Source organism: Lichenostomus cassidix, chromosome 2 (assembly GCF_008360975.1).
Source record: "Lichenostomus cassidix isolate B80296 chromosome 2, HeHo_3.0, whole genome shotgun sequence".
In the NCBI taxonomy this organism is placed as follows: domain Eukaryota; kingdom Metazoa; phylum Chordata; class Aves; order Passeriformes; family Meliphagidae; genus Lichenostomus; species Lichenostomus cassidix.
In genome coordinates, this window is record NC_139482.1 from 117118426 (window position 1) to 117143796 (window position 25371).

The 25371-nt window shown below is 42.6% G+C and overlaps 1 protein-coding gene and 7 non-coding genes across 8 annotated transcripts in view; 1 reads left to right on the forward strand and 7 right to left on the reverse strand.

Annotated features, from left to right (window-relative positions):
- The window catches only part of DNAJC5B (DnaJ heat shock protein family (Hsp40) member C5 beta), a 37506-nt gene that overhangs the window by 7774 nt on the left and 4361 nt on the right, over positions 1-25371 (forward strand). Inside the window, exons 2-3 of the mRNA XM_085052940.1 lie at positions 16177-16390; positions 20600-20774. Of these exons, the coding sequence (XP_084909066.1) occupies positions 16177-16390; positions 20600-20774 (389 nt within the window). The remainder of the gene's footprint in view (positions 1-16176; positions 16391-20599; positions 20775-25371) is intronic.
- On the reverse strand, positions 6143-6231 carry TRNAY-GUA (transfer RNA tyrosine (anticodon GUA)). The gene is given in 2 exon segments: positions 6143-6178; positions 6195-6231. It is a non-coding gene; the product is annotated as a tRNA-Tyr (tRNA).
- Positions 9960-10032, reverse strand: TRNAA-AGC (transfer RNA alanine (anticodon AGC)). Its single transcript has one exon. It is a non-coding gene; the product is annotated as a tRNA-Ala (tRNA).
- On the reverse strand, positions 10363-10451 carry TRNAY-GUA (transfer RNA tyrosine (anticodon GUA)). Its single transcript is given in 2 exon segments — positions 10363-10398; positions 10415-10451. It is a non-coding gene; the product is annotated as a tRNA-Tyr (tRNA).
- TRNAA-AGC (transfer RNA alanine (anticodon AGC)) lies at positions 11166-11238 on the reverse strand. Its single transcript has one exon. It is a non-coding gene; the product is annotated as a tRNA-Ala (tRNA).
- On the reverse strand, positions 11555-11643 carry TRNAY-GUA (transfer RNA tyrosine (anticodon GUA)). The gene is given in 2 exon segments: positions 11555-11590; positions 11607-11643. It is a non-coding gene; the product is annotated as a tRNA-Tyr (tRNA).
- On the reverse strand, positions 12360-12432 carry TRNAA-AGC (transfer RNA alanine (anticodon AGC)). Its single transcript has one exon. It is a non-coding gene; the product is annotated as a tRNA-Ala (tRNA).
- TRNAY-GUA (transfer RNA tyrosine (anticodon GUA)) lies at positions 12769-12857 on the reverse strand. Its single transcript is given in 2 exon segments — positions 12769-12804; positions 12821-12857. It is a non-coding gene; the product is annotated as a tRNA-Tyr (tRNA).

A 25371-nucleotide genomic window follows, 5' to 3' on the forward strand; every position in this document is an offset into this window, starting at 1 on the left:
GAAACACTCTTTTTTCAGGTGGAAGTAAGAAAACTAACTCAATCCCACTCAAAACCAGGACAATATTTATGCCTTATTCTATACCATTTATGTCATGCTCAGGTCCCACACTTTCCAATACATCTTTTCTGTTTTTTTCATATACACAGGCATATATCATTCCCTTAGCCTATGGAGCATTCCTTTAAAACATCAGTTGAGTTTATTTAGTCATGACTTTGGGCTCCTCTTTAATAGGAGTCCTTCAAGGCGGGAGAGATAATGTGTGATATTGGACTGTTCCATTCTGAAGACAGTTCTGGTTCTATCATTGCTCCACTTAGCCTGGTCTAATCAAAATTTTTCATAGATTAATAAAGCTAATTTTTATTATAATAATTTTTATATGGCATATAGCAACCATAGTAGAGATGTTCTACATTATCATATAGCAATTAATATAATACAATACAAATCCTTGCCTGTTGTCACACAGAATCAGATCCCTTTGAGGTACACATCATACCTTTCCATCTTTCTGCATTACTTACGAAGTGCACCCAGGTCCTTGAGCAAAAGCAGTATTATGGATGGGTTTGCCTTTGCTTGCAGCAGGAACAACCCAGCCTGTCTTCCACAGTATAATTTCTATGTGCATTACAGAGATTTTCCCTTTTGTAAAAGTACCTCAAAGTTTTTATTGGGCAGGGCCAGGATTAGCAGATCCACTAGCCTTAACTAACCATGAGACTTTTGCTAAATGTGATGCCAAATGGGTTTTTGTCTTTTTTCATTATACTTTTATACTCTCTTTATATATATATCTTTTTACTCTTCTCTATTCCTGTACTTTTTACTCTCTGTATCTTAACTTTACGTGTTTATAACTTTAGTACTTTTGCTTTGCTCAGAATTCTTTGGAGAAGACGAAACAAACTCCACAATTTCAAGAACATGAGGCACCAACTTTGAACAGAGCTCCATCACTGAGACATGTTTTTGTAAACTAAGCTGTAACCTTTTTGGGGAGAGGTAATTTTAATAAGGGGGCAATTACTTCATTTGTTAGACTTCTTATTGGAGACTTTTAGATAGGCATGCTAATCTAGGCTGTGCATAAATTGTGGGGATATCGTCGGGGGCTTGGGTCGTCAGTGTGCATCTGGGATCCTATTAAACCAAGGTAATACCCTTTTCCTATACTGTGTGTCTGCATCTCAAAATTTTTTACCAGTGATTTAAGGCATCAAATGTATATTACAATGTTAAAATGTCCCACCACCCATTGCTCTCAGTGGTGGGACCAGTTCATTGTATTGTTCAATTGTTCAGTTTTCTGGAAGCTGATGCATAGTAGGGGGTGTGATACACCTGCTCAATGCCATGCTCTCTGAGCCACTTATCTAAGAGGTTGTTTCTGAAATAAGTACCATTGTCTGACTCAGTTCTTTCTGGGGTTCGTTGTTACCTCATTTCTCTAGGCCCAGGATAGTATTCCAGCTGGTGGCACGAGGCACAGAATATGTTTCCAGCCATCTGGTTGTAGATTCCACCATTGATATTAGGAAAAATTTCTTTAAGGAAAGAGTAGTCAAACACTGGAACAGGCTGCTCAGGAAAGTGGTTGAGTCACCATGTCTGGAGGTATTTAAAATATGTGTAGATGTGCACTTCAGGACATGTTTTGGTGGGAGACTTGGCAGTGCTGGGTTAATGCTTGGATCTGATGATCTTCAAGGTCTTTTTCCACCTAAATGATTTTAAAGTTCTGTGATTGTAAGCACCTGGCACTTGCATTGGCAGATTTGTGGGAATCTGATATAATCAATCTGCCAGACCTACCCATGCTTATGTTTCAGCCATTGTCCTCCATAAGAGAGAGGCTTTAACTGTCTGGTTTGCTCTATTTCAGGCCATGTTTCACATTCATGGATAATAATGTCCATGATTAAATCTACCCCTCAGTTTGGAGGTGATGTATATGTTGTATTTCTTCCTTCATGGCCTGAGATATCATGGGCCCATCAAGTTGTAAATAATTCACCCTTATGCTGCCAGCCCAGATCCACCTCATCCACTTCAGTCTTATCATCCTGACCTATCAGCTGGGATTTCTGATGTTACTCAGTGACCTGACTCTTCAGTACATAAGCATCGACATAATGTACTTTTACAACAAAGTTCTCTACCCAAGCAGAAATATCTTTCCATAAATCAGCAGTCCAGGTGGGTTCACCTCTGCACTGCCAGCTGACCTACTTCCATTGCCGTGGCCACCCCCACAGAGCATTTGCCACCATCTATGAGTCTGCATGGAGATAACATATTGGCCATTTCCCCTTTCAGCAATGTTTGAAGCCAGCTGGATAGCATTCACCTCTAAAAACTAACGTGATTCACCTTGATCTTCAGCAATTTCTGCAATGTGTGTGGGACATTACACAGCAACTTTCTACCCTTTATGTTTTCCTAAAATATGACAGGACTCACCAGGGCACATAGTTTTTCATTTTCTGGTATGTCATTTACCATGGGGCCTCTTCAGCACACATCATTTTTTCTGACAACATTACAAAATCTTTGCTTCCTGGCCAGTCAATGATCACTTCCAAAATTCCTAAGCCACTGAGATTTCCTATTCAAGCGCATTGTGTGATCAGTGCTCCCCATTTATTCCACATAGCATCAGTTGCATGATGTATAAAATGGACTCTCCCTTTGAATATCCTGCTGAGCACTGGCAGTCACAGTGCCAAGAGGTGCTGTGCTTCAATACTAATCATGTCTGAAGCAGCTCAAACTCCTTCATATGATGCCAATATTTCTTTTTCAGTTGGAGTGTAGCAGTCATTGAGTCTTCAGTGTCACTGATGCCAAAACCCTGAGTCAGTCTTGAGTCTCCTCTGATGCTTTTTGCCAGTGTAGGACCATTCTCCCCAGCTGCAGCACATTTTTAACATCTTGTCCTGCCCAGAGTGGCCTGAGGGCTGCTGAATGTACTATTTCTTTTCCAATTTGTTCAAAGATTTTTCATTCTTCAGGGCCCAAATGAAATAATACTTCTTCCAGGTCAGTGGATAGAATGGGCTTTTTATCAGACTATAATTTGGTATAAATATTTTCCAAAAACCTACATTGCCTAATAAAGCTCGTGTTTTCCTTTTGCTAATTGGTGGAGACCTAGCTGTTACTTTGTTGATCACATTCATTAGGATATGACATTCATTTTGCCATTTTATTCCTAAAAACTGGACCTCCTGTGTTGGCCACTTGACCTTACTTTGATTTATGGCAAAACTGAGACTTTCAGAAGATTTCAACAATTTTCTTCCCCTCCTCAAAAGCTTTGTCTGCTCTATTTCCCCATATGATGATATCAATGTATTGCAGGTGTTCCTGTTCTGGTGCAGTCTGGTTAAGTCCATGGAAAATGGTAGGGCTGTGTTTCCACCTCTAGGTCAATTCCAGGTGTACTGGACATCCCTACAAGTGAAAGCAAATTGTGGCCTGCACTCTGCTGCCAAAGGGATTGAGAAAAACATATTAACAATATTGATAGTGGCAGACCACTTGGCTGCCTTTGATACAAACTGCCTCCAGTTCAAATTGAAGTTCTAGCATGTCTGGCATGGCAGCACTCAGCAGCAGTAGCATGGCTCCATTCAAGGCACTACAACCTACTGTTGGTCACCACTCTCGATCAGATTTTCACAGTGGCCATATGAAACTGTTACAGGGTGAGTGAGTCCTCTGATCACTCCAGGGCTTTCCAGCTGACAAATCAGCTTATGCATGAGAACCAAACGGTCTTGGTTGGTGTGATATAGGGATCAGGTGGTAAACACTTCATTTATGATTTTTTCCTCTTCCTCCTTCCTAGTGGTCAGCCACCTCTCTTCCTCCTCTTGTTTTCATAATGACCCTGCTTTGGAATAGTCTGCCTTGTCCACTTCTTCATGCAGCTCATTCTTAGAAGAAGCTCCTTCATCCCCTACTAGAGGGGCCAACTTCTACTTCCAGTTTTTCTTCTTGTGTCCTGGATAAAGTGATGTCAGTACAGGTTGGTTCTTTGGTTCAGATGCAGTGTCTGTCACCGAACTGGGGTAGCCAAGGTGCCTGACATTTTGTCATCAGATCCAAAGACCTTCTTGTCCCCTTGAGGGTACTGAATAGTATTAAACATGACTTGCTAGGTATGGGCCAGGCCCCAGCATGTTGCAGTGATTTCTTTCTCTCTGGAATTCCCAGGGTGACTTTTCCTGATACTTTTTCTAAATATTTTATTAGTCTTTCAGGATTCTGTTTAGGGGTGAAATTCCAAGATAGTGGAGGTGCCCATTGTCCTGCACACTTGCCCATGTTATCCCATGCATCCTGCCACTATAACTGCTCAGGTTCAGATAGCTGGGTGGTATCCTTAAATAGTTGTTCAAGCCTAAATAAGGCCTGAAAGACAATCAGGAAATATAGCAATAGGAACATGCTGGTTTGAACATCCAGACTACATTCAGAATTCTCAACAGCTATTGTAATTACCCCAGAGGAGAGAGGGAAGATGTGGGAAATGTATGTCCCATAAATTGGCTATAGGAGGAGGAAAGGAAAAGAATGTAATTAGGAATAATTTCCAATAGATGGCTCTAGAAGTATGGAGAAGATAATGATACTCGATTACAAATAAATTATTCTCGTGACCATCATTTTTATCATATAAGCCAGTGCTACAAAGTACAACAACATAATAACCTTAGCCCAGCCCTCAGAGGTGAAAAACAGCACAACAGGAAACATACAGAGCAAGTAAGATGTTACATAACACAACTCTGAAAACAGAAAACAACTCTGAGAGTACATAAATCAACACCAGGATCAGCTACTAATGAACTGATATAATGAATGCTTACAAGAAATTTGTTTTAACATACTCTAGTCAGATTTGTCATTGTCTCAACCCTTCAAGCCTCATGCTGGGCACCAAAAAGGGCTGTTGTGGTTTAACCAAGCAGGCAGTTAAACACTACACAATTGCTCACACACTCCACCTTCCAAAAGGGTTTTTGGAGAGAACTGGGAAAAAAAAGCAAAATTTGCAGATTGTGAAAAAGGCAGCTCAATAGGACAGAAAAGAAAGGGGGAAATATCAATAATAATAACAACAGAATTAGATCATACAAAATAAGTGATTTACAACACAATTGCTCAACACCTGCAGAACAATGCCCAGTCAAGTTATAAGCAGTGGCCCCCAGCCATCTTTCTTCCTAGTATATACTGAGCCCAATGTCACATGGTGTGGAATATTCCTTTGACCAGCTGGAGTCATCTGTCCCAGCTGTGTCTCCTCCCAGTTTCTTGTGTCCTCCTGTCTCCTTGCTGATGGGATGGTGTAAGAAGTTGAAAAGTCCTTAGCTTTGCATAAACTCTGCTTACCAACAACTATAACATCAGTGTGTAACCAACATTATTCACACCCTAAATCCAAAACACAGATATTAGGAAAACAATTAACTCTATTATAGCCAAAACCTATATGAACCTATATTTAACAGGTACACTATTCTAAATGGCATCCAGTGATGAGGAAAGTCAAAGAATACCTTCCCTCAATCTAGAGGTCTTGCTGCTCTTGGAGAAGTCCTGGATGCTGTCTTCTACTGTGCTTCTCAGGTTTGCTTCCCAGGTTTGCTTAGCCTTCAGAGGACAGAGGGACCCCCATCAAAAAGCCCTGTGTCCAGGCAAGGGGAATGAAAAGCATTGGAGAATGCGGGCATCGATACCACTACATCTCACATGCTAAGCGAGCGCTCTACCACTTGAGCTAATTCCCTACTCTGCAGCCTCTACATGAGGTCCTCTCCTCTCCCAGGCACCCAGACCTGACCCAGGACACCCTGAACTCAAAGCCTGGGTCTCACATTGGCATTGTTCTCACACCACTAACTCACCCACTCCCTTTCCTGTTGGAGATGACTGTGAACAACCCCTGTGCTCAGGATTACCATCCCTTGCCCAAGGGTTCACCAAAAAATGCCTTGCCTGGTCATCTTCCCAGCCTCAGGCAAATGCTCATGACTGGGTAGATCATGATGGGGAGCCCCCCTGGGCAGGAACAAAAAAAGGATGAAGTGCCAGTGCAGGACCTGGCACAGAACCAAAAGATCACTCCTTTGAGCCGGAGTTGAACCAGCGACCTAAGGATGGCCATGCAAGGGAGCCTACAGTCCTCCGCTCTACCAGCTGAGCTATCGAAGGAAGCATGGGAACATGCCCAGGACCTCGCCCAGTACTGACTCAGACAGCACTTTTTCTCAAGCCCCAGTGCACCATCATGCCCCTATTGCCACACCCTGCTTCAAACAGCCTCGGCTCCAACATTACAACTCCCTATTCAATCCCTTTAGCCTGTCAAGTCATGCAAACCACCAACAGAAACGCTCCACAAGCTCCTTGGACTCCATCTTCTACAGATGGACACTCCTCACAGCCAGAAGGAGCCTACCCATATCCTGCTGCATCTTTCATTGGTTCCCCTTTATTGTGCTGTCTTTTGCCATCTGGTCAAGCATTGCATGAAAGGACAGCCATTCCTTTATTCCTGTGAGCTAGAAGATAATGTGTAAGTCATCAGAACCTCTCTTTCCCCAGGCTGAACATTCCAACAGTCCTTGATTCATCCTCAAAGAGAAATCCCTCCATTCCTAGAGATTTATGGTGGTCCTCCCCTGAGGTTTCTCCATTTCATTAATCTCTTTCCTTTATAGGGGATCTCAAAACTGGACACATTAATTAATGGTGGCATTTTACATCTATCAAGAAAAGCAGGAGAAAATAAAGTCTCCTGTTAAATTTCCCATGCTGCTCTTAATTCAGACCTGGATGTTCTCTTACTCTTTACTTTCCATGTGTACTGCCAGCACTCAAGTCCCCAAGAGGATGCAAGAGCCCCTGGCAAAGGACCTTATGTCCAGGCAAAGGGAATGAAAAGTGAGCGCTCTACCGCTTAAGCTAATTCATCACCCCACAAACTCCTCCTGAAATCCTTTTCCCTCCTAGGCACCTACCATTGACCCAAGATGGCCCACATTCATTGGCCTCACTCTCATATCAACACCAGTGTTGCTGGTGGAAGTGACTCCAGACAACCACAGTAGTCAGGGGAACAATTCCCTAACCAGGGTTCTCCCCAAAATACCTTGACCAGTTATCTTCACAACTAAAGATGAGAGCTCATGGCTAGGAAGCCCTTGAAGAGAGGCCATCCAGGCAGGACCAAAAGGCAGCAGTTCCAGTGCAGGATCTGGCCCAGAGCCAACAGGTCAGTTCCCATGCAAGGGAGCCTACAGTCTTCTGCTCCACCAGCTGAACTATCAAAGAAAGCATGGGGACATGCCCAGAACCTTGCCCAGCACACACTGAGCCAAACATTCAGCTTTCATACCACCTCACATATATCTGCAAGACACTGTCCAGGAGGAAAGAAAGAAATACTTGCCTTAGACCCACATTGCCCAGAACATCTCAGGTCTACAACACCAAACCAGGGCAGACCCAGACTTGGTGGCTCATTCCAAATGAGAGACTAGTGCTTGCAGGCACTACCAGATGCTGCAAGCAAGGAAGTTGTTGCAGAGGTCAGAATGATGATCATGTCCAGTGAGTGACAGGTATGTCCAGACTGACAAGAGAGTGTTGAGGTCAAGCCAGAACATCCATCTGCACATCAGCATATGCGTCAAGATTCTTTGTGGCTAGACATATCCAAAGCTATGGCTCTAACTTAGCTACTGACTAAGACTCCTGTTGTGTAGCATGGAAAGAGAGATTAATGTAGAGCTCCTGGACCCATGGGTGGAGATGGAGGTCCTGCATGTGGTCTGTTCAGGCCTTTCAGATGTATTAGGGCAGGCAGCACCCAGACAGATGTGAGTGTAGCCAGGGAAGGGAGCCCTTTACTCCACCAGCAGAGCTATGCAGGGACCCATGCAAGCTCTTCTTCTCTGACTGAGCAGTCAAAGCAATCAGCTTGGATGAGGCCTCAAGACATCTCTTTTCAAATTTCCTACAGCATCCCGAGCTCAAGGATCACTGCAGCTGACTCAAATCTTCAGCCAGTTATCTTACATCAACCTTCAAGTACGGAGACTGCACAGCTCTCCAGGACAGCCTTCTTCTCCTGCCTGTCTGACCTGAAGAGGGAAAAAACTGAATCTGTCCTGCTTCATTTGTGGCCCACTGTGTCTCATTCCTCTTCCCATCACCACAGTAAAAGGCCTAACAGTTGAATCAATAACCTCCCGACAGGCGTTTGAAAGCTTCTGTTTAACTCACCCAAAGCCTGTTGTTTGTAAGCATCTGTCTTTTATGTATTAGAATAGAAAAGTTTGGGTTGAAAAGGACCTTTAAAGGTCATGTTGTACAACTTCCCTGCTGTGGGCAAGAGCCTCTTTCACTAGATCAGATTGCTTAAAGGCCATCCAACCACACATGAACTTTTGCAGGGATGGCATATCCACAAGTTCTCTGGGCAACCTGTTCCAGTGCCTCACCACCTTCATCATAAAGAATTTATTTTTACATAATCTGAATCTATCCTCTTTTGTTTAAAACCATTTCCCCTTGTTGTCTCACTATAAGGCCTGCTAAAGAGTGTCTTTATCTTTCTTATAAGCCTTTCTTATCAATTGAAAGGTTGCTAGTAGTTCTCCCTGGAGCCTTCTTTAGGCTGAAAACCCCCAACTCTCTCAGTCTGTTTTAACAGGAAGGTGTTTTATCCCCCCAATCAGTCTTGTGTCTCAATTCTGGACCAGCTCTAACCATGTCTTTTTTTATGCTGGGGAACTCATGGCTGGACACAGCACTCCAGGTGTGGTCTCACAAGAGTGTGACAGAGGGGCAGAATCACCTCCCTTGACCTGCTGCCCACACTACTTTTGATGCAGCCCAGCATATGGTTGAATTTCTGGGCTACAAAGATACATTGCCATGTATCTCATGTCAAGTTTTTCATCCACCAGCACCCCAAGTCCTTCTTCACACACTTGCTCTCAATCCATTCCTCCCTCAGCATATGCTGATACTGGTGATTGCCCTGACACAGGTGCAGGACCTTGCCCTTGGGCTTGTTTAACTTAATGAAGTTCACATGGACCCACTTTTCAAGATTTTTGAGGTCCCTCTGGATGGAATATCTTCCCTCAATCATACAAACTGCACTGCTCCTGTTGTCATCTGTAAACTTGCTGAGGGTGCACTCAATCCCACTCACTGTGGCATTGATGAAGGCATTAAATAGTATTGGTACCAATACAGACACTTGAGGGACGCCACTTGATCCTGGTTTCCACTTGGATATTGAGCTGTTGACTACAGTTCTTTGGATGTGGCCATCCAACCCATTCCTTATTCATTGAACAGTCCATTCATCAGAAGTCTGTGAATCCAATTTAGTGACAAGGATATTTTGTGGTATAATATCAAAGGTTATAGTGAAGCCTAGGTAGATGACATCCATAGCTCATTCCTTGTCCCCTGATGCAATCAGTTGATTGTAGGAAGCCACTGGATTAGTCAGTCATGATTTGCTCTTGGCTGTCTCTAAATAACTCCCTGTCTTCACATGTCTAGCCATATCTTCCAAGAGGATCAGTACTGTGATATTAGCAGGGTGACTCTCACTGCTTGGTGGTTCCCAGCGTCATTCTTTTTACCATACTTAAAAGTTAGTTTGATATTTTGCTTTTCTCAGTTGTAGAGGACTTCACTTGAGGAGGCATAAAGCTGAGCAAGGATATTGATAAATTACCAAGTAAGCAGGAAGATTCAAATACACCAACCCATCTTGTAACACTTGCTGCTCCTAGTACAGCCCCAGTTGCTGTAGTTACCTGTGCAGCCACATGCAAATAGGTCCCAACAGCTCTGGTGGGCAGAGGAGCCCCTTGCAAAGGGCCCTGTGACCAGGCAAGGGGAATGAAAAGCATTGGAGAATGCGGGCATCGATCCCGCTACCTCTCACATGCTAAGCGAGCGCTCTACCACTTGAGCTAATTCCCCACCCTGTAGCCTCTACATGAGGTCCTTTCCTCTCCCAGGCACCCAGTCCCAACCCAGGATGCCCTGCACTGAAAGCCTTGGCTTCCCACTGGCCTCACTCTCATGCCACCAAGAACTGATCATGTTCCTACTGGTAGTGATCCCAGACAAAACTAGTGCTCAAAACCACAATTTTCCTGCCCAAGGGTTCACCCAAAAATGCCTTGTTTGGTCATCTGCCCAAAAGTCAACAGGAGCTCCATCGCTAGACAGCTCTTTGACGGGGAGCCCCCCTGGGCAGGACTAAAAGACAGTGGTGCCACAGGACCGGGCCCAGAGCCAAAAGGTCACTCCTTCGAGCCGGAGTTGAACCAGCGACCTAAGGATGGCCATGCAAGGGAGCCTACAGTCCTCCGCTCTACCAGCTGAGCTATCGAAGGAAGCATGGGAACATGCCCAGGACCTCGCCCAGTACTCACTCACTCAGCACCTTTTTTCCTAAGCCCCAGTGCATCATCGTTCCTCGGTCACCATATCCTGCTTCAAACAGCCTCGGCTCCAACATCACAACTCCTTATTCAATCCCTTTAGCCCATCAGCCATGCAAACCACAGAAATGCTCCATGAGCTCCTTGGATGTAATTTCCTAAAGATGGACTCTCCTCATAGCCACAGAACTTACCCATGTCCTTCTGCATTTTCCCTTGATTCCCCTTCACTGTGCTGTCTTTTGCATTCTGCTCAAGCATAAGACAAAACAAAATGACACCTATTCTGCTCTTCTGTAACCTAAGCCTAAGCACTGCAACAAGTTCTCTGAACGTCTCTTTCTCCGAACTGAACGTACCCAGTCTCCTCAGCCCATTCTTGAAAAGAAATCCATTGTTACTTGAGTTTCTTGGAGGCATTCCAGTGCAGTTACTCCATTTCATTGATGACCTTTTTGGTACTGGGTTTGATATTTGAGCACAGTCAAGCAAAAAGGGAGGAGATCAATTCTTCTGTCAAGCTGCCCATAGTACTCTTGCTACAACACTAGATATCATCCTCCCCTATAAATCCAGGGCACACCATAAACCTGCCCAGAGTCCCCAGAGGACAGAGGGATCCCCACGAAAGGGCCCTTTGTCCAGGCAAGGAGGAACGAAAAGCATTGGAGAATGCGGGCATCGATCCCGCTACCTCTCACATGCTAAGCGAGCGCTCTACCACTTGAGCTAATTCCCCACCCTGCAGCCTCTACCTGAGGTCCTCTCATCTCCCAGGCACCCAGACCTGCACCCAAAACCTGGGTCTCACATTGGTTTTGCTCGCAAACCACCACCAACTCACCCACTCCCTTTGCTGCTGGAGGTGACTGCGAACAACCCCAGGGGTCAGAATCACCATCCCCTGCCCAAGGGTTCACCAAAAAAGGTCTTGCCTGGTCATCTGCCCAAAATTAAACAAGAAGGCATGATTAGACATCCCTTTGAATGGGAGACCCCTTGCAGGATGAAAAGGCAGTGGTGCCACAGGATCTGGCCCAGAGCCAAAAGATCACTCCTTCGAGCCGGAGTTGAACCAGCGACCTAAGGATGGCCATGCAAGGGAGCCTACAGTCCTCCGCTCTACCAGCTGAGCTATCGAAGGAAGCATGGGAACATGCCCAGGACCTCGCCCAGTACTCACTCAGACAGCACTTTTTCTCAAGCCACAGTGCATCATCATGCCTCTATTGCCACATCCTGCTTCAAACAGCCTCAGCTCCATCACAACTTCTTGCTCAATCCTTTAGCCCATCAACCATGCAAAACCCAAACAGAAATGCTCCATGAGCTCCTTGGACATTTTCTTCTACAGATGGATTCTCCTCATGGTCAGACAGAGCTTATCCATATGCTCCTGCAACTTCCCTTGATTCCCTTTCACTGTGCTGTCTTCTGCCCTCTGCTCAAGAATAAGACAAACAAAATGACAGCCATTCTTCTCTTCTGTAACAGAGTTCTGGAACATAATGGTTAAGTTCTCCAAACCTCTCTGTGCCACCTGAAATTACCAACTCTCCTCAGCCCATCCTTAAAGAGAACTCCATCAATTCCTTGAGATTCTTGCTGGCCCTCCACAAAGACTGTTCCATTTCATTAATATCCTTTTCTGTACTGGGCTTAATATTTGAGAATGGTCAAGCAAAGAGGGAGAAGAACATAAATTTTTTGGTTTAACTGCCCATAGTAGTCTTGATACAACACTTGATGTCACCCTCTTCTATAAATCCAGGGCATACCATAAACCTCCCCAGAGTCCCCTGAGGACAGAAGGATCCCCACCAAAGGGCCCTTTGTCCAGGCAAGGGGAATGAAAAGCATTGGAGAATGCGGGCATCGATCCCGCTACCTCTCACATGCTAAGCGAGCGCTCTACCACTTGAGCTAATTCCCCACCCTGTGGCCTCTACATGAGGTCCTCTCCTCTCCCAGGCACCCACACTTGATCCAGGATGCCCTGCACCCAAAACCTGAGCCCCCCCCCAAACCAGCTTCACTTTCACACTACCACCCATCCACTCATTTTCCTGCTGGAGGGGACTGCGGACAGCTCCAGGGCTCAGGACCACCGTCTGTCACCAAGGGTTCAACAAAAATACTTCATCTGGTTATCTTCCCAGCCTCAGGCAAGAGCTCATGGCTGGACAGCTCTTTGAAGGGGAGCCCCCTGGGCAGGACTAAAAAAGGTAGGAGTGCCAGTGCAGGATCTGGCCCAGAGCCAAAAGATCACTCCTTCGAGCCGGAGTTGAACCAGCGACCTAAGGATGGCCATGCAAGGGAGCCTACAGTCCTCCGCTCTACCAGCTGAGCTATCGAAGGAAGCATGAAACATAATGCTAAAATCCTCGAATAATTTAGAGTGTTGTTATATTTCACCCCATAGAACATAATTTCCTGTCTTCAAAATATTGCTATCTTCATCCAAAAGCACCCTCATCAGACCCACCCCTGTATCTGAGTCTGGCCTGATCTCAGTTTTCAGCCTAAGCCTGCCCCTGACAGAGATCTTGAGCTTATTTCACTGACTTCATTTCCATGAGTGCCTTATCCATCTTGTGGGATAGCTGTTTCTCTGTTTGTTGTCACTTTTCTCTCCCAAACTTGCTTGCTGCTGTGGAGGGCTGCAGCAGGCAGTGATCCCTAAGGTGATGAAGGAGAAGGCCATTCACCATGAGAAAAATATGAAAGGATATAAATCCATGTTTTTTGCATAGAAAGTAGCCAACAAACTCCTTTTTTCATTTCACTCTCTTCTTTTTTGTCTTATTTGTTTTTCTCATAATGAACCTTGGTTACTACATTACCAGGAATGTCACTTTTCCAGGGATCCACAGGGAAGCTTTCATACAGCTGGTACTTTGTGTTATGTCACATCGTTTTTGTCCTTACTTTTATTGTTTCTTTGGTTGGACCTAGCAGAGCCCTTTGTCTCCCTCATATGAATTGCACTGCTAATATCTAGATCTCTTTCCCATTGCTAAATCATCTGCAATTAGTATACGTCATCTCAGTGTACAGAGAGTTGTTTTGGTAATGTACTCTTTTTAGTGAGAACAGTTGTCCCAAAATCAAAACAAGAACATGGATTATCTTTCGTTAATTGTTGAAAGCAGTCCCGTTAATAGTCTAAAACAATACTAGGTAAAGTAAGAGTGCAACTAATGTGTTTCATCTTTCCAAAACTACATTCTGTTCAAATTCTTATTTTTTATGAGATTGTTTAGGATGTGGGTCAGACAGAAGACATCTTTGTGTCTCTGGGAAAAGAAAGAAAGGTTGAAAATTGATTGTCGAATGCCTGCAAACACAACACACATGAGTTTTTGAAAGTAGTATTTATGTCTCTCTTTCCCCCCCCGCCCCCCCAGTTGCTGGAGTTTGTTTTCAGGTAAGAAAAGGGATAGATTGCATAATTTACTTAAATACTTGGATGGCACATAATGACATTAGTCGTGCAAGACTTAGCTTGTTTTTTCAGTTCTCATATTTAATTTTTATTGTGTTTAAGGTGCATGTTAAACATGATCAAAAGTTTATATTTAAGGTGCAATATGCACAGTGTATTAAATATGTCTGGACATGAAACTATTCATGCTATTAGAGATATGTTTAAGAAGTTATTTATGACCTACGATTCTGTGACTTGAGTTCAACAGAATTGAAGAGATCGTTGGCAGAGGCTGTTTCCAGGCTCATATCAGTCTTGATATTGGCAGAATGTCTTCCAGGAAGGAACTGTCATCAGGAACAAAGCAGTTACTTTTTACTGGAGGAGTAACCTGTACTGGGACTTGAGAAGGAAATCAAGTAGGACTCTACTCTGAGGTTAAATTTGTTAAAGAAAGTGTAGGCACACTGTCTTCGCACCACAAATACTGTTTTTGGTCACGGCAGTCATGGCTAGCTCTCAAAATATTCGAAGAGAATATTTACAAAATGCAACATAGCTTAGCTGTGTTTGAATCAGCTTAAAACACCACTAAATCTCTTTTGATGCCACTAGAGGTCAGCACTAGCCATTAAATAAATGTCCTGGAGAACTGTTGCAAGTTCCCCACAGGGAGTGGTGATTTTTGAAAAGATATACTTCTGTCTATGCTTGTTTTACAAGTGTGTGTGAGCTCACACTACCAGTGCTTCAACATGGTTGGAAGCAAACCCTTTCTTCTCGATGCTGTGCTTCCCCAGTGCTGCAAGTCAAAAGTCACACACTGTAAGCTGTACCTGTCCCCAAATGCCATAGCGCTGAGTACAGTCAGGGGAAAAAAGGCAGCATTGAATCTTGTCCCAGTAAAGGCTTCCCACCGACATAAGCAGCTCAAACTAGTTGACACTGCTCCAGTCTCACACCACACAGGGAGTACTGCATTTAGCTCTGGGCACTCCAAGATAAGAAGCATATAGACCTGCTGGAGCAAGTCAAAAGGAAGGACATAAGGATGATCAGAGGAATGGTGCACCTCTCCTGTGAAAGCAGGCTGAGAGAGTTGGGGTTGTTCAGCCTGGAGAAGAGAAGGCTCTGGGGAGACCGTAAAGCACATTCCAGTACCGTAAAGCACATTCCAGTACCTAATGTGGTCCCACAAGAGAGCTGGAGGGGGACTTTTTACCAGGGCATGAAGTGACAGGACAAGGAGCAATGTCTTTAAACTAAAAAGGAGTGTGTTTAGATTAGATATTACGAAGAAATTCTTTACTGTGAGGGTCACAAGGCACTGGAACAGCTTGCTCGGGGAAGTTGTGGATGTCTCATCCCTGGATATCTTCAAGGCCAAGCTGGATGAGGCTTTGAACAACCTGGTCTAGTGAAAGTTGTCCATGCCCACGGTGGGGGGGCCAAACCTAGATGATCTTTAAGGTTTCTTCCAACACTAACCATTCCTTGATACTATGAAAATAACCATTCTATGATCCTATGACAATCCTCTTCCACTGCTTTAAGGTTTGTCTCAAAAGTGCAGCAGTGGGAAATTAGGCCCAAAGACAGGCACTTGAAGCCAGGGTTAACTCATTATGATTTCCACCTTGTGCTTCAAAAAGATGCTTCCCCTCTATTTCAGCTCCTAAGTGTGTTCTCCATTATCACTGTCTGGGCTTCTGCAAACACAGACACAGTTTACAACACTTTAATATAGCTACTATTGATATGCAATTGAACACAGAATTTCCTTTGATGTAAAGAAAATAATGTTGCCTGGATAAGCAGTGTGATCATCATGTTTTTAAACAACCTTTAAAAAATCTTTATCTTTGCTAAAACCTGCTAAATGATGCAAATAAGTTGGCAATCACAATGCAACAAATGCCTGTGATTTATTATCATGTTGCAATCTGTGCTTTCAGCATATATCACCGTCTACTTTAACACAGCAGCTGACTAGGTATCAATATACAAAGTTCATTCTCAGTATAATAGGCACACCTCTTTTATCAAAACTTTCATGTTTGGTTCTTTTGTGTCACTTTTCTTCCACTGAGTACATCAGAGCTGGAAAAAAGAGGGCTGAAAAGATGGTTCATAATTTTTATAACTCTATTAAAACATTTTTGGTAATGTTTTGTGTCTGTATACATGCACACATACTGATTACTTATTTTCCCTCTGGTTTTCTTTGTTTATTTGTTTCTCACATTTAAGAAAACTGGCTCTGAAATATCATCCTGACAAGAATCCAGACAATCCAGAGGCTGCAGAAAAATTTAAAGAGATCAACAATGCTCATGCAACCCTCACTGATCTGTCCAAGCGAAACATATATGACAAGTATGGATCCTTAGGGCTCTATGTGGCAGAACAGTTTGGTGAGGAAAATGTTAACACCTACTTCATGCTCTCAAGCTGGTGGGCAAAGGTAAGCTGTTATTTTCTTTTGGAAATCAAATGTTACAATGTACACTGACAATTACATACACAAGGAACCCCCTGAAAAACATGGTCTCTCTACAGGTTTAAGATAGAGTAGGATCTAACTCTAAACTAAAAACCTAATAAAACAAGATTATCTGGAAAATTGACAGTGGCAGAATGTAACGTAAGCTCAGACTAGTGCTAACAGAGAAAGTTTTCTCCTTTTTTAAACGTGGTATATAGTTACAGTACATGTTTTATAACACTTTCAGACATTAATTAGATTTGAATCTAGTGCTCCAGGTTAATTTTGACTTTCTTTTCCATAATGACTAAATAAAAATGAGTCATTATTCAAAAACATGAAGTCCCATTTATGTGACAACCAATTAGTAAATTATTATTGTACAAATTTAGCTGTCTTTCTTGCTATATATAGCATACAACGTAAGTAAGCAATAATAATACATAACACAGTGATTATGGAATTATATATATGTGCCCTGGTGACGGAGTGAGAAAAAAGAACTTGAAGAAAAGGTTAGAAGAGTGGAATGCAGGAAGAGAGTAGGAAAGGAAGAGAATGACACATCAAAACCCTGCATATTGGGAAAGGAAAAACACATAATCGGCTGTTCTAGTCATGAAGGAGTTTGTTTCATGTGGTCCCTTATCACGTTGGTGTCCTCTGATGTCTGTATATATCAAATTCAAGTGTTTCTGCAAATACCAAGATGTTAACAGATATGCAACAAACAGAATTGCAAATGTCCAAAATCCATGCAGTCCCCACCTGCTTCCAGCCACAGAAGCACAGGTGAGCACTGTGCTGGACTGTGCTGGAATACATAGGAAGATGATCTGTACTGTTTGAAGCAAGCACACTATGCCAGTTTTTATCTGAGAACTGTGGAACACAGATTTCTCGGGTCTGCAAGGAACGGGCCAGTGCTGCATTACCCCACATTCTCCTTTTAAGCTGGGAACTCACTTGGGCACTTTTGAGGGTCTGAGAAGCCATAATGTGTATTCTGAATCAGGATGAGGCAGAAGCTGCTCAAATGCAGAACAGGTGGTGTTTAAATTAAACTTGAAAATCTGCACTTGCCCCCTCAGAGGCCGGCTGGAGCCTGCCTGCTTGCAGCTGCTATAGCTGACTCCTGAGGGATTATTCCCCCTTTGCTGTCCACCCTCTCCTTATGCCTCTTTGTCACAGCTAGGTGGCCTGAGCACTGAGAGGGCAGTAGTGTTGATTCCTTTAACTGTTCTGGCAAAAAAAAATTTCTTCACTGTTTCTTTTTTTTTAAAGCTTTTATATTTCTTTTACTTAGTGATCTTTAATGGAGATTTTATGGAGTATAAAATCCTCTGGGGTCATAAAATCAGGTACAGAAATAACCGCTGTGGCTTTGACTCATAAAGAGAGCAGTGGGGAGTAATGAGAGAAGCTAGTAAGCCCCTAAAAACTAAAGGAGCAATGTGAGGATTGCTTCAAGCAAGCTGTATCCCAGAGGTGAGACAAGACATGCTGAAGAGCAAAGTAATCACTGCTTCCTGGTTTTCAAGAATTTTGTACAAAAAATCCAAAATATGTATATAGACTCAATTGAGGATTGTCACAGGTGGTCTCTATATCTCCCCCAACCCAAAATCTTGCCACTTCTAAAGTACAAAGAGTCTACCAAGTGGGGGTTTTTTTGCAAGCTGAGCTCACTATTTCTCATTTCTTTTTAACCCATGTACAAATGCTATGTCAGTTTGAAATGTTTATATTGGTCATCATAGTACTATTTGAGTTGTAGGCATCATCTGCAGATGACCTCTGGACTCCTAACTTCCTCCATTCTAGTGGAGGACAGTAGGAACCACAGCCTTTGCTTGTTACCTTCCTCTTTGACTGCAAACAATCCTCTTCCCAGCGCACTCATACTGAGAAAATCTGACAATTGCGAGGAGTTTTATCATTAGCAGTAAGGAAACTCAAATTAAAGGAGAAATGCAAAATGAAAATTATTTGTCGTTTTCAGTGTGCCAGACTTTTCAGCAGGTATATTAAACTGGGAACATGCAGACAGGGGTAATGGGAACTCGAACTGCTTCTCTACTGGCAGGCATAGAGGTTGTTTATTTAACTGTTTTAGCAAAAACCAATTTACCCTCTACCATGAAGACAGTTTATTGATCACATCAATAAACTGATTCTTGATTTGCCAACTGTGATAATATAAGCACAAGAAATGTTGAAACATTAACAGTATAATGAATAAACTCAAAGTGTTTTCCCCTCTATACACTTTTTTCTGCCTTTTTTTCATTCTATACATTGTGGTGATTTATTCTCCATTATGGCATAAATGATAAACAGTCAGATAACTTATTTTAGGGATTATGGCACCATTTCAGGTATCCGTTAGAAGACAAAAAGTCAGGAGTCCTTATTTTAATTTAAAACCAACTTGCTCACTCTAGATACATGCCTATATTAATATTAGACATATAAATATTCTTATTACCTCCAAAGGTGCTCCAGTCAGCCCCCACTAATGTTAGCTCAGACATGCATACATAATAATGTTATTTGCATAGTTCCATTGTGTAAGTTTGACAACATTCTGACATTTATGCTTACTTTCTTCCTCAGCAGTATGTTGTCTTATGAATATAACAAATAGTAAGGGGCGGACTGTATAACTATAATGCTAAAGCCTGGCTGTACCTCCAACCCATATATATCTGGTGGCCACAAAGTTGTGCTTCTTTTACCTACACATTCATAGACCTGTAGAATGGTTTGGTTTGGTTTGGTTTGGTTTGGTTTGGTTTGGTTTGGTTTGGTTTGGTTTGGTTTGGTTTGGAAGGAACCTTAAAGATCATCCAGTTCCAACCCCCCTGCCATGTGCAGAGAGGTCTCCCACTAGACCAGGTTGCTCAGAGACTAATTCAACTTGGCCTTGAATACCTCCAGGGATGGGGCACCCATAACTTCTCAGGACAACCTGTTCCAGTGCCTCACGTCCCTCACAATGAAGAATTTCTTCCTAATATCTAATGTAAATCTACCCTCTTTCCATTTATTTCTACATATTAGCTTTGATTTGCTTTCCAGGAATGTCACTGGTTTTCTTTTGCTCTTATACCACTATATCCATGAAGAGATGTCCACAGAGTTTTCTTTTGTGTCACAAACATCTCCATGTAGTCCTTGAGTCAGGAGCCAGGCTGCTGTCACATCCCCATGGAGCACAGGCTGGCAATGACAGCCTTCTAAAGGCTCCCCTCCTACAGGTCCTACTGCTGTGATGCAGCACACACTTGAACATCTGTGGAGCTGTACTGTGAACCCAGGCACTGATGTGGTCTGAAGGAAGAAAGCTCTGTAAATTTAAATTTTGTGGCTCTTGACTCTGACTGAGATCTCTGGTCTTGGTCCCAGGCAATTATGTTGGCTCTCCTGAAACCTCTATGCTTTGTGCCATGGGGACAAGAGTAAGCAAAGGTGGGAACTTCTTGCTACCTGGGTCCCCAGATCCATAAACCATAGTCTGAGGACTATAATTTAGGATATGCCACCTGTGTGGTCCTGCACAGGCTAACAGGGAGAGAGAGAGAGAGACTCACAATGGGCAATTCAAATGCTCCTATGGCTGAATCTCCCTCTGGAAGAGCTTTCAACTTCTATTTGACTATGTGGGGAGTCCACAGGAGCTACAGTCCTAAACTGGATGCCTGAATTCAGTGCCCAAAGTTATGTGATGCATCTGGGTCTTTGCTTCTTTTTCTCTCAGCTTTGTTATTGACAAGAGCTAGCCAGTAAATAAGTGTTTGCAAAAAATTATCTTGGGCAAATGAATCATTTTAGAGATGGAAATGAGTCATTTTAAGGTGGGTGGGGTTTTGCATACTGCCTGGAGGGTTTTTCTAAGGGCCATGAGCCACACAACACACTTTCAAATGTTGAGCATGTGGGGACTCTTGGTTGATGTTTCCTTTGTGGACATGGTCCTGAGTCACAAGTGGGTGAGCTTGTGGGTGAGGAGGTCTTTGGAAGATCTGGCCCTTGTTCAGGCACTGGAACAGTGGATGGACTCCTCTGAGTGCCAAGCACTTAGGAACCAAAGTTCTTCTGACAATCTGCCTTCAGCTGTAAGAGACAGCCACAAGTTTGAGGAAGGTCATTGCTGACAGGATTTTCATCCCACTGTGTTTAACCCAGGGCCTGTTTGCAGTCTGTGGTTTGCTGACAGGCTGCTACCTCTGCTGCTGCCTCTGCTGCTGCTTCAACTGCTGCTGTGGAAAGTGTAAACCGAAGGCACCTGAGGGGGAACAGCAGGAGTTTTGTGTGTCTCCAGAAGATTTGGAAGAGCAAATTAAGAACGACATGGAAAGAGGTGTGTATTGTAGGGGCTTACCATGTGGCAAAGCTGTTCAAAACAATCTTTAAAGCCTGTAGTCCAGATGTTCTGCACACAATGCTGAGGTTGCTTCCAGACTTCAGTGGAGATGTGCCAATTCACTCTAGCTAAGACCATGACCCAACAAACTTCCCAAGTTATGTATTAGTGCAAACCCAAACTTGCGGCACTTACAACTAAGTATCTCCTGTATCTCTTATGAGACCCTTAAACAATAAAAGTTTTAGGGCTTATTTTAAGAGGCAATGTTCACCCTGTCACCCCCATGCCCATGTTCCTTCATATCCTATATCCTATACTCGTACATTAGGCTCTCCTGGATTGGTGCTTGTCACATCTGATTGGCCTGAATAAGCTGTCATTTGGACTTATGTAAAATTTATCCCTGCTTGTGGTGGATATTGTACCCATTCAAGAAAAGGCTTCAAGAAAAGATGCAAAGTTTCCAACAGTAAGGTTGTGCAGTAATCCAAAACAGTTTGCATGGGAGCTACCATGGTCCTGCCTCTCTCCCTCCAGTCCCCGAGCTGCTCACTGTCTTCTGCACTGGCAGTAGAAACTCAGGCCCTGGATAAAATCCACGTGTAAACTAATCCTCTCAAAAATGTGTATAGCTCCTGATCCATTTAATTCCGTTCCCTTAATGGTGTGCTTCACGCTGGGGTAGGCAAGTGCTAACTTGGGAGCAAGAGGAACAGGGAACTCAGGAGCCAGCATGTGGGCCTGTGGCAGCAGGATGACCTTTGTAGCAGGTCACCCTCTTTTTTTGGCTTTGCTGCATTCTCCCAACTGCACATTCAGGTTTTGGCTATGCCAAGGGATGGTTGTGGTGATTTCCTAATTTGGCACTAGTGTGGGATCCATGCTTTGAACAAAGAGCTCTGTCCTAATCTGCCACAGAGGGGCAGTTTTGCCTTCATCCTCAGGGAAAGTAGAAACATCTCAAACTGGCTAGGTGCATGCAGGGTGAGAGATGCAATGACCCTTGCTCTAGCAATAAGACCACAAGGTACCAGGGAAAGACTGGGGACACTTTTCAGTTGCAAATTTATATAAACTATGATTATGTTTTTTTGTGAGGAAGGACGTAAGAAGTCAGCTCACTCTTTTTCTCTTCCATTGTTGTAGAAGATCTTATACTGTTACATTCTTATGTTTATTATGCTTAAAATAGCACTGCCAGATTGCAAATGTCATGTTCCCTTAGCAGTAAGAAATTTTTCCCCCCCAACATTTCACACAAATTTACCCTTCCATAAATATGTAACAAAACACTTGTAGTAGTTGAAACAAATGCTATTTTTATAACTGTTATGCCAATGTGTGGTGGTGTTTTTAATTTGGTTTTGCCTAGAGGCATATCAAGGTAAATACTGTCAGCTCGAAAACTGATCATACTTGATCAGTCTCTGCAAAGGCAAAAAAAACTACTAGTGAAAACTTTATAACCACAGTGCCTTATTTGAGACAAATCTAATAAACTCTATGACATTAGGTACCTGAAAACTGCAAATCCAAAATGGGTTTTGCTCTTCATGGGTCTATGATACCAAAGCCAAGCCTGAAGTAGAAGGATAGAACTTTGAAGAATCAGAATGTTTAATTTCTGCCCATTTTGTTTAGGTTTTTTTAAAATTTGGTTTATTTTTAATTTTAATTCTTTAATTTTATTCTCTAATTTTACTCCCACCACTGAGACCAATTTAAAAAAATAATTCAAAATGTTTAGCAAAGTATCAGTCTTAAAAATTAACATAATGTGGAATTTCATGTTTTAAGTATTTGGAAGGCAATATTAAATATATAGGTAGGGTCTGAAGAAAACTACTTTTTTATACCTTTCCTACCCTCCTCTTCAGTCTTACTGTATATTCTTCCTAATCAAAACCAGCAAGCCTCAGTATGTAGAATTCTCTTTATTTTAAAAGAGAGCAACACATAAGGAATAAAAATAAAAGCTTTATGACAAACAGTAACATGAGCATCTTTTCTGCAGCTGAAAGGAAAACAGACAATGCATTTAGAAAAAAAAAAAAAATAATGACAACCAGATCAAAGTCTGCTTCCTCCCTCCCTTCTTCCCTTGTTCCCACAATTTCAGGCATGCTGGCCAGAAAGACACAGCTGACTTTTAGAATAGCAAAGATTGTGCATTTTTGAGTGTTGAGCCATAGAAATTAATCCATATGCCTCCCTTTAGGTAAATAATAAAAATGCTCCTGTATGTAATTCAGAAACAAGCTGTAATCACTCACATGCAGCAGATTTCATTTTGGAAGAGGAGATTCTATTAAGATCCAAATTCTTTGCATACCCTCTGAGCAAAGATTTTCTTTGCTTCCTCCTGTCCCCAACATCTACATTACAGCTAACCAGAGCTTTTTGTGAAGGTCAAAATGTATATTCTCAAGATAAGGCCACACTTAAAAACTATCCAGATTTTTTTAAATCAGTCATTGCTTTTCTGAGGAATGCAACATCAATAAAGTATCACAATTCCTGATGCTAAAAACCTCTGAGTGTGAGTCCTTAGCAGTTGTGCTCAGTGGGAGCTGCCTGGTGCTGTACTGCTCAAGAGTCAAGATTTAGACTTCAACTATCAAATTGACACAACTGTAATAATTTTTTAGTTCCTCACATTTCTCATTAACAAAATTAAGGATTAACACAGGTGATTTCATTCCCCAGATTAACATACCATAAAACATAATTATTAGTGAAAAAGAAAGAGATGTGAGGCCAAAGATTCAGTGATCCATTCCCTAAAATGTAAGAGCAAACTGAGCTGTCACTGAAATCAACACAATCATGCCAAAGGCTTCAATTAGGTTGCAATGCTATGTCTCTAGAAAGAGATAATTTCAAGGGGAATTTATATTCCTCTAGAAGATGGTTTTAGTCAAATACATTTGACTAGTTCTAGTGCTCAGCTAGTTCAATGCCTCCCTTGAGAGCCTTGTTTTACAGCATGTACTTCCAGGGGTAACATGACCATCAGACCTAAAGGATATTAGGGGGCTTGCCAGCCCTGGCACATACTTAGCTTATGAGGATTTCTACTTACAAATACTGATTTGTACCAGAAGACTCTGACCTAATGGAGAGCAGAAGACCAAAAATTAAATCTTATTTTTGTGTTATTACATTTTAAACATGACATTTTTTAGTGTTTCAGATCAAACATGACATTAGAAAGGTGCAAAATAAGGTAATCTGTGGTATCATGCCGTGATGTTACTGTAACCTGTCAAAGTACCCTGGCAGGGGGAAGTATCACTCTCTCGTCTGCAGCACAGACACGTGCAGCTCTTCATCACTTTCCCGCACACATGGGGCAGGTTGACAGATTTTGCTTTCACTGAAGTTGATGGCAAAATTTTTGTTAACTTTTGTGTTCCTGGAGGAGGTGGCATTGGAATTTGGATTGCCTTTGTACTTCAGGCTGTAATGATGCACTCAAAGCAGTTTGGCAGGTCTGTTCTCTCCTGTTGGGTTATCATCATAAGAACAAAGCAAGGTATTTCTAGACCAACATTTATTTTACAGAAAATGAATTCTAGGGGAGAAAAAAAGGAAAAAGAATAAAAGAACCTGAGTAGCAAAGTACTTTCCCAACTCAGAAGCAATAAGTTTTTATCACTTCATTGTCTCCTCCACACTCCATATGATACAAATGTAGGCGAACAGTGAGCAGGAGCTATCTATAGATAGCAGTTTAAACTGTGAATTCTGCCTCACCTCCATTATGCAGCTTGCCATTAGCTGACTATATTTGTACAGTTTATTATGCCATGGGTCCCTTTTCTCTAAAAAAACCCATCATAAATCTTTGAAGGGTGCAAGCAGCAAAATGCTTGGTGAGGGTGTCAGCTCAGAGCTGTCTGCAGATCAGCTGGAGGCAGCACAACAGATTTGCAGTGGGTCCTGTTGTCCTGTTGCACACCTGGGTATCACAGCAAAATGAACTGCTAATCTCTGCCCTCCATCAACAATCTTCCAGAAAATGAACAACTTGGAGGCAGCAGAGGGTGGGAGGGAATGCTGCTCAGAAATCAAGAAAACACACAGCATCTTAAAAATGGATTGGAACTGCCAAACTAATATGAGCCTGAGCTGAGCTCAAAGCATTAATTACTCATATACTTTTAGAAGTTATGAAACACGTCTGTCTTTGACCTTGTGTCTAAATATGGAATTGCCCATACAGAGAAGCTGCTTGGCATTTAATCATTCTTGCCTTTCACCTTGACAGAGTAAAAGTTGTTCTACCCCCACTGAGGGGAAGCCGTATGGCATGCAATTATATTCCTGCTCTGGGTTAAGTTACTCCTGTACGTTACATCTTTTGCCCATGATTCATCCCATCAACTGTCATGTAAACAGGAGGAAATGTCAGATGAGATTTTTTTCCTGAACATTTGGTCATTTGGCAAAAAAGTCGTAATTTGTATTAAATTACTGTGAAGGCTGTGTTAGTATCAAGATATAGATAGTCCAGAATTTTTCGTATGAAACACTTCACGAAGATGGCTGAACCTGTAAAGTCAGTGTCTGAGATTTGAGTACTTTCCTC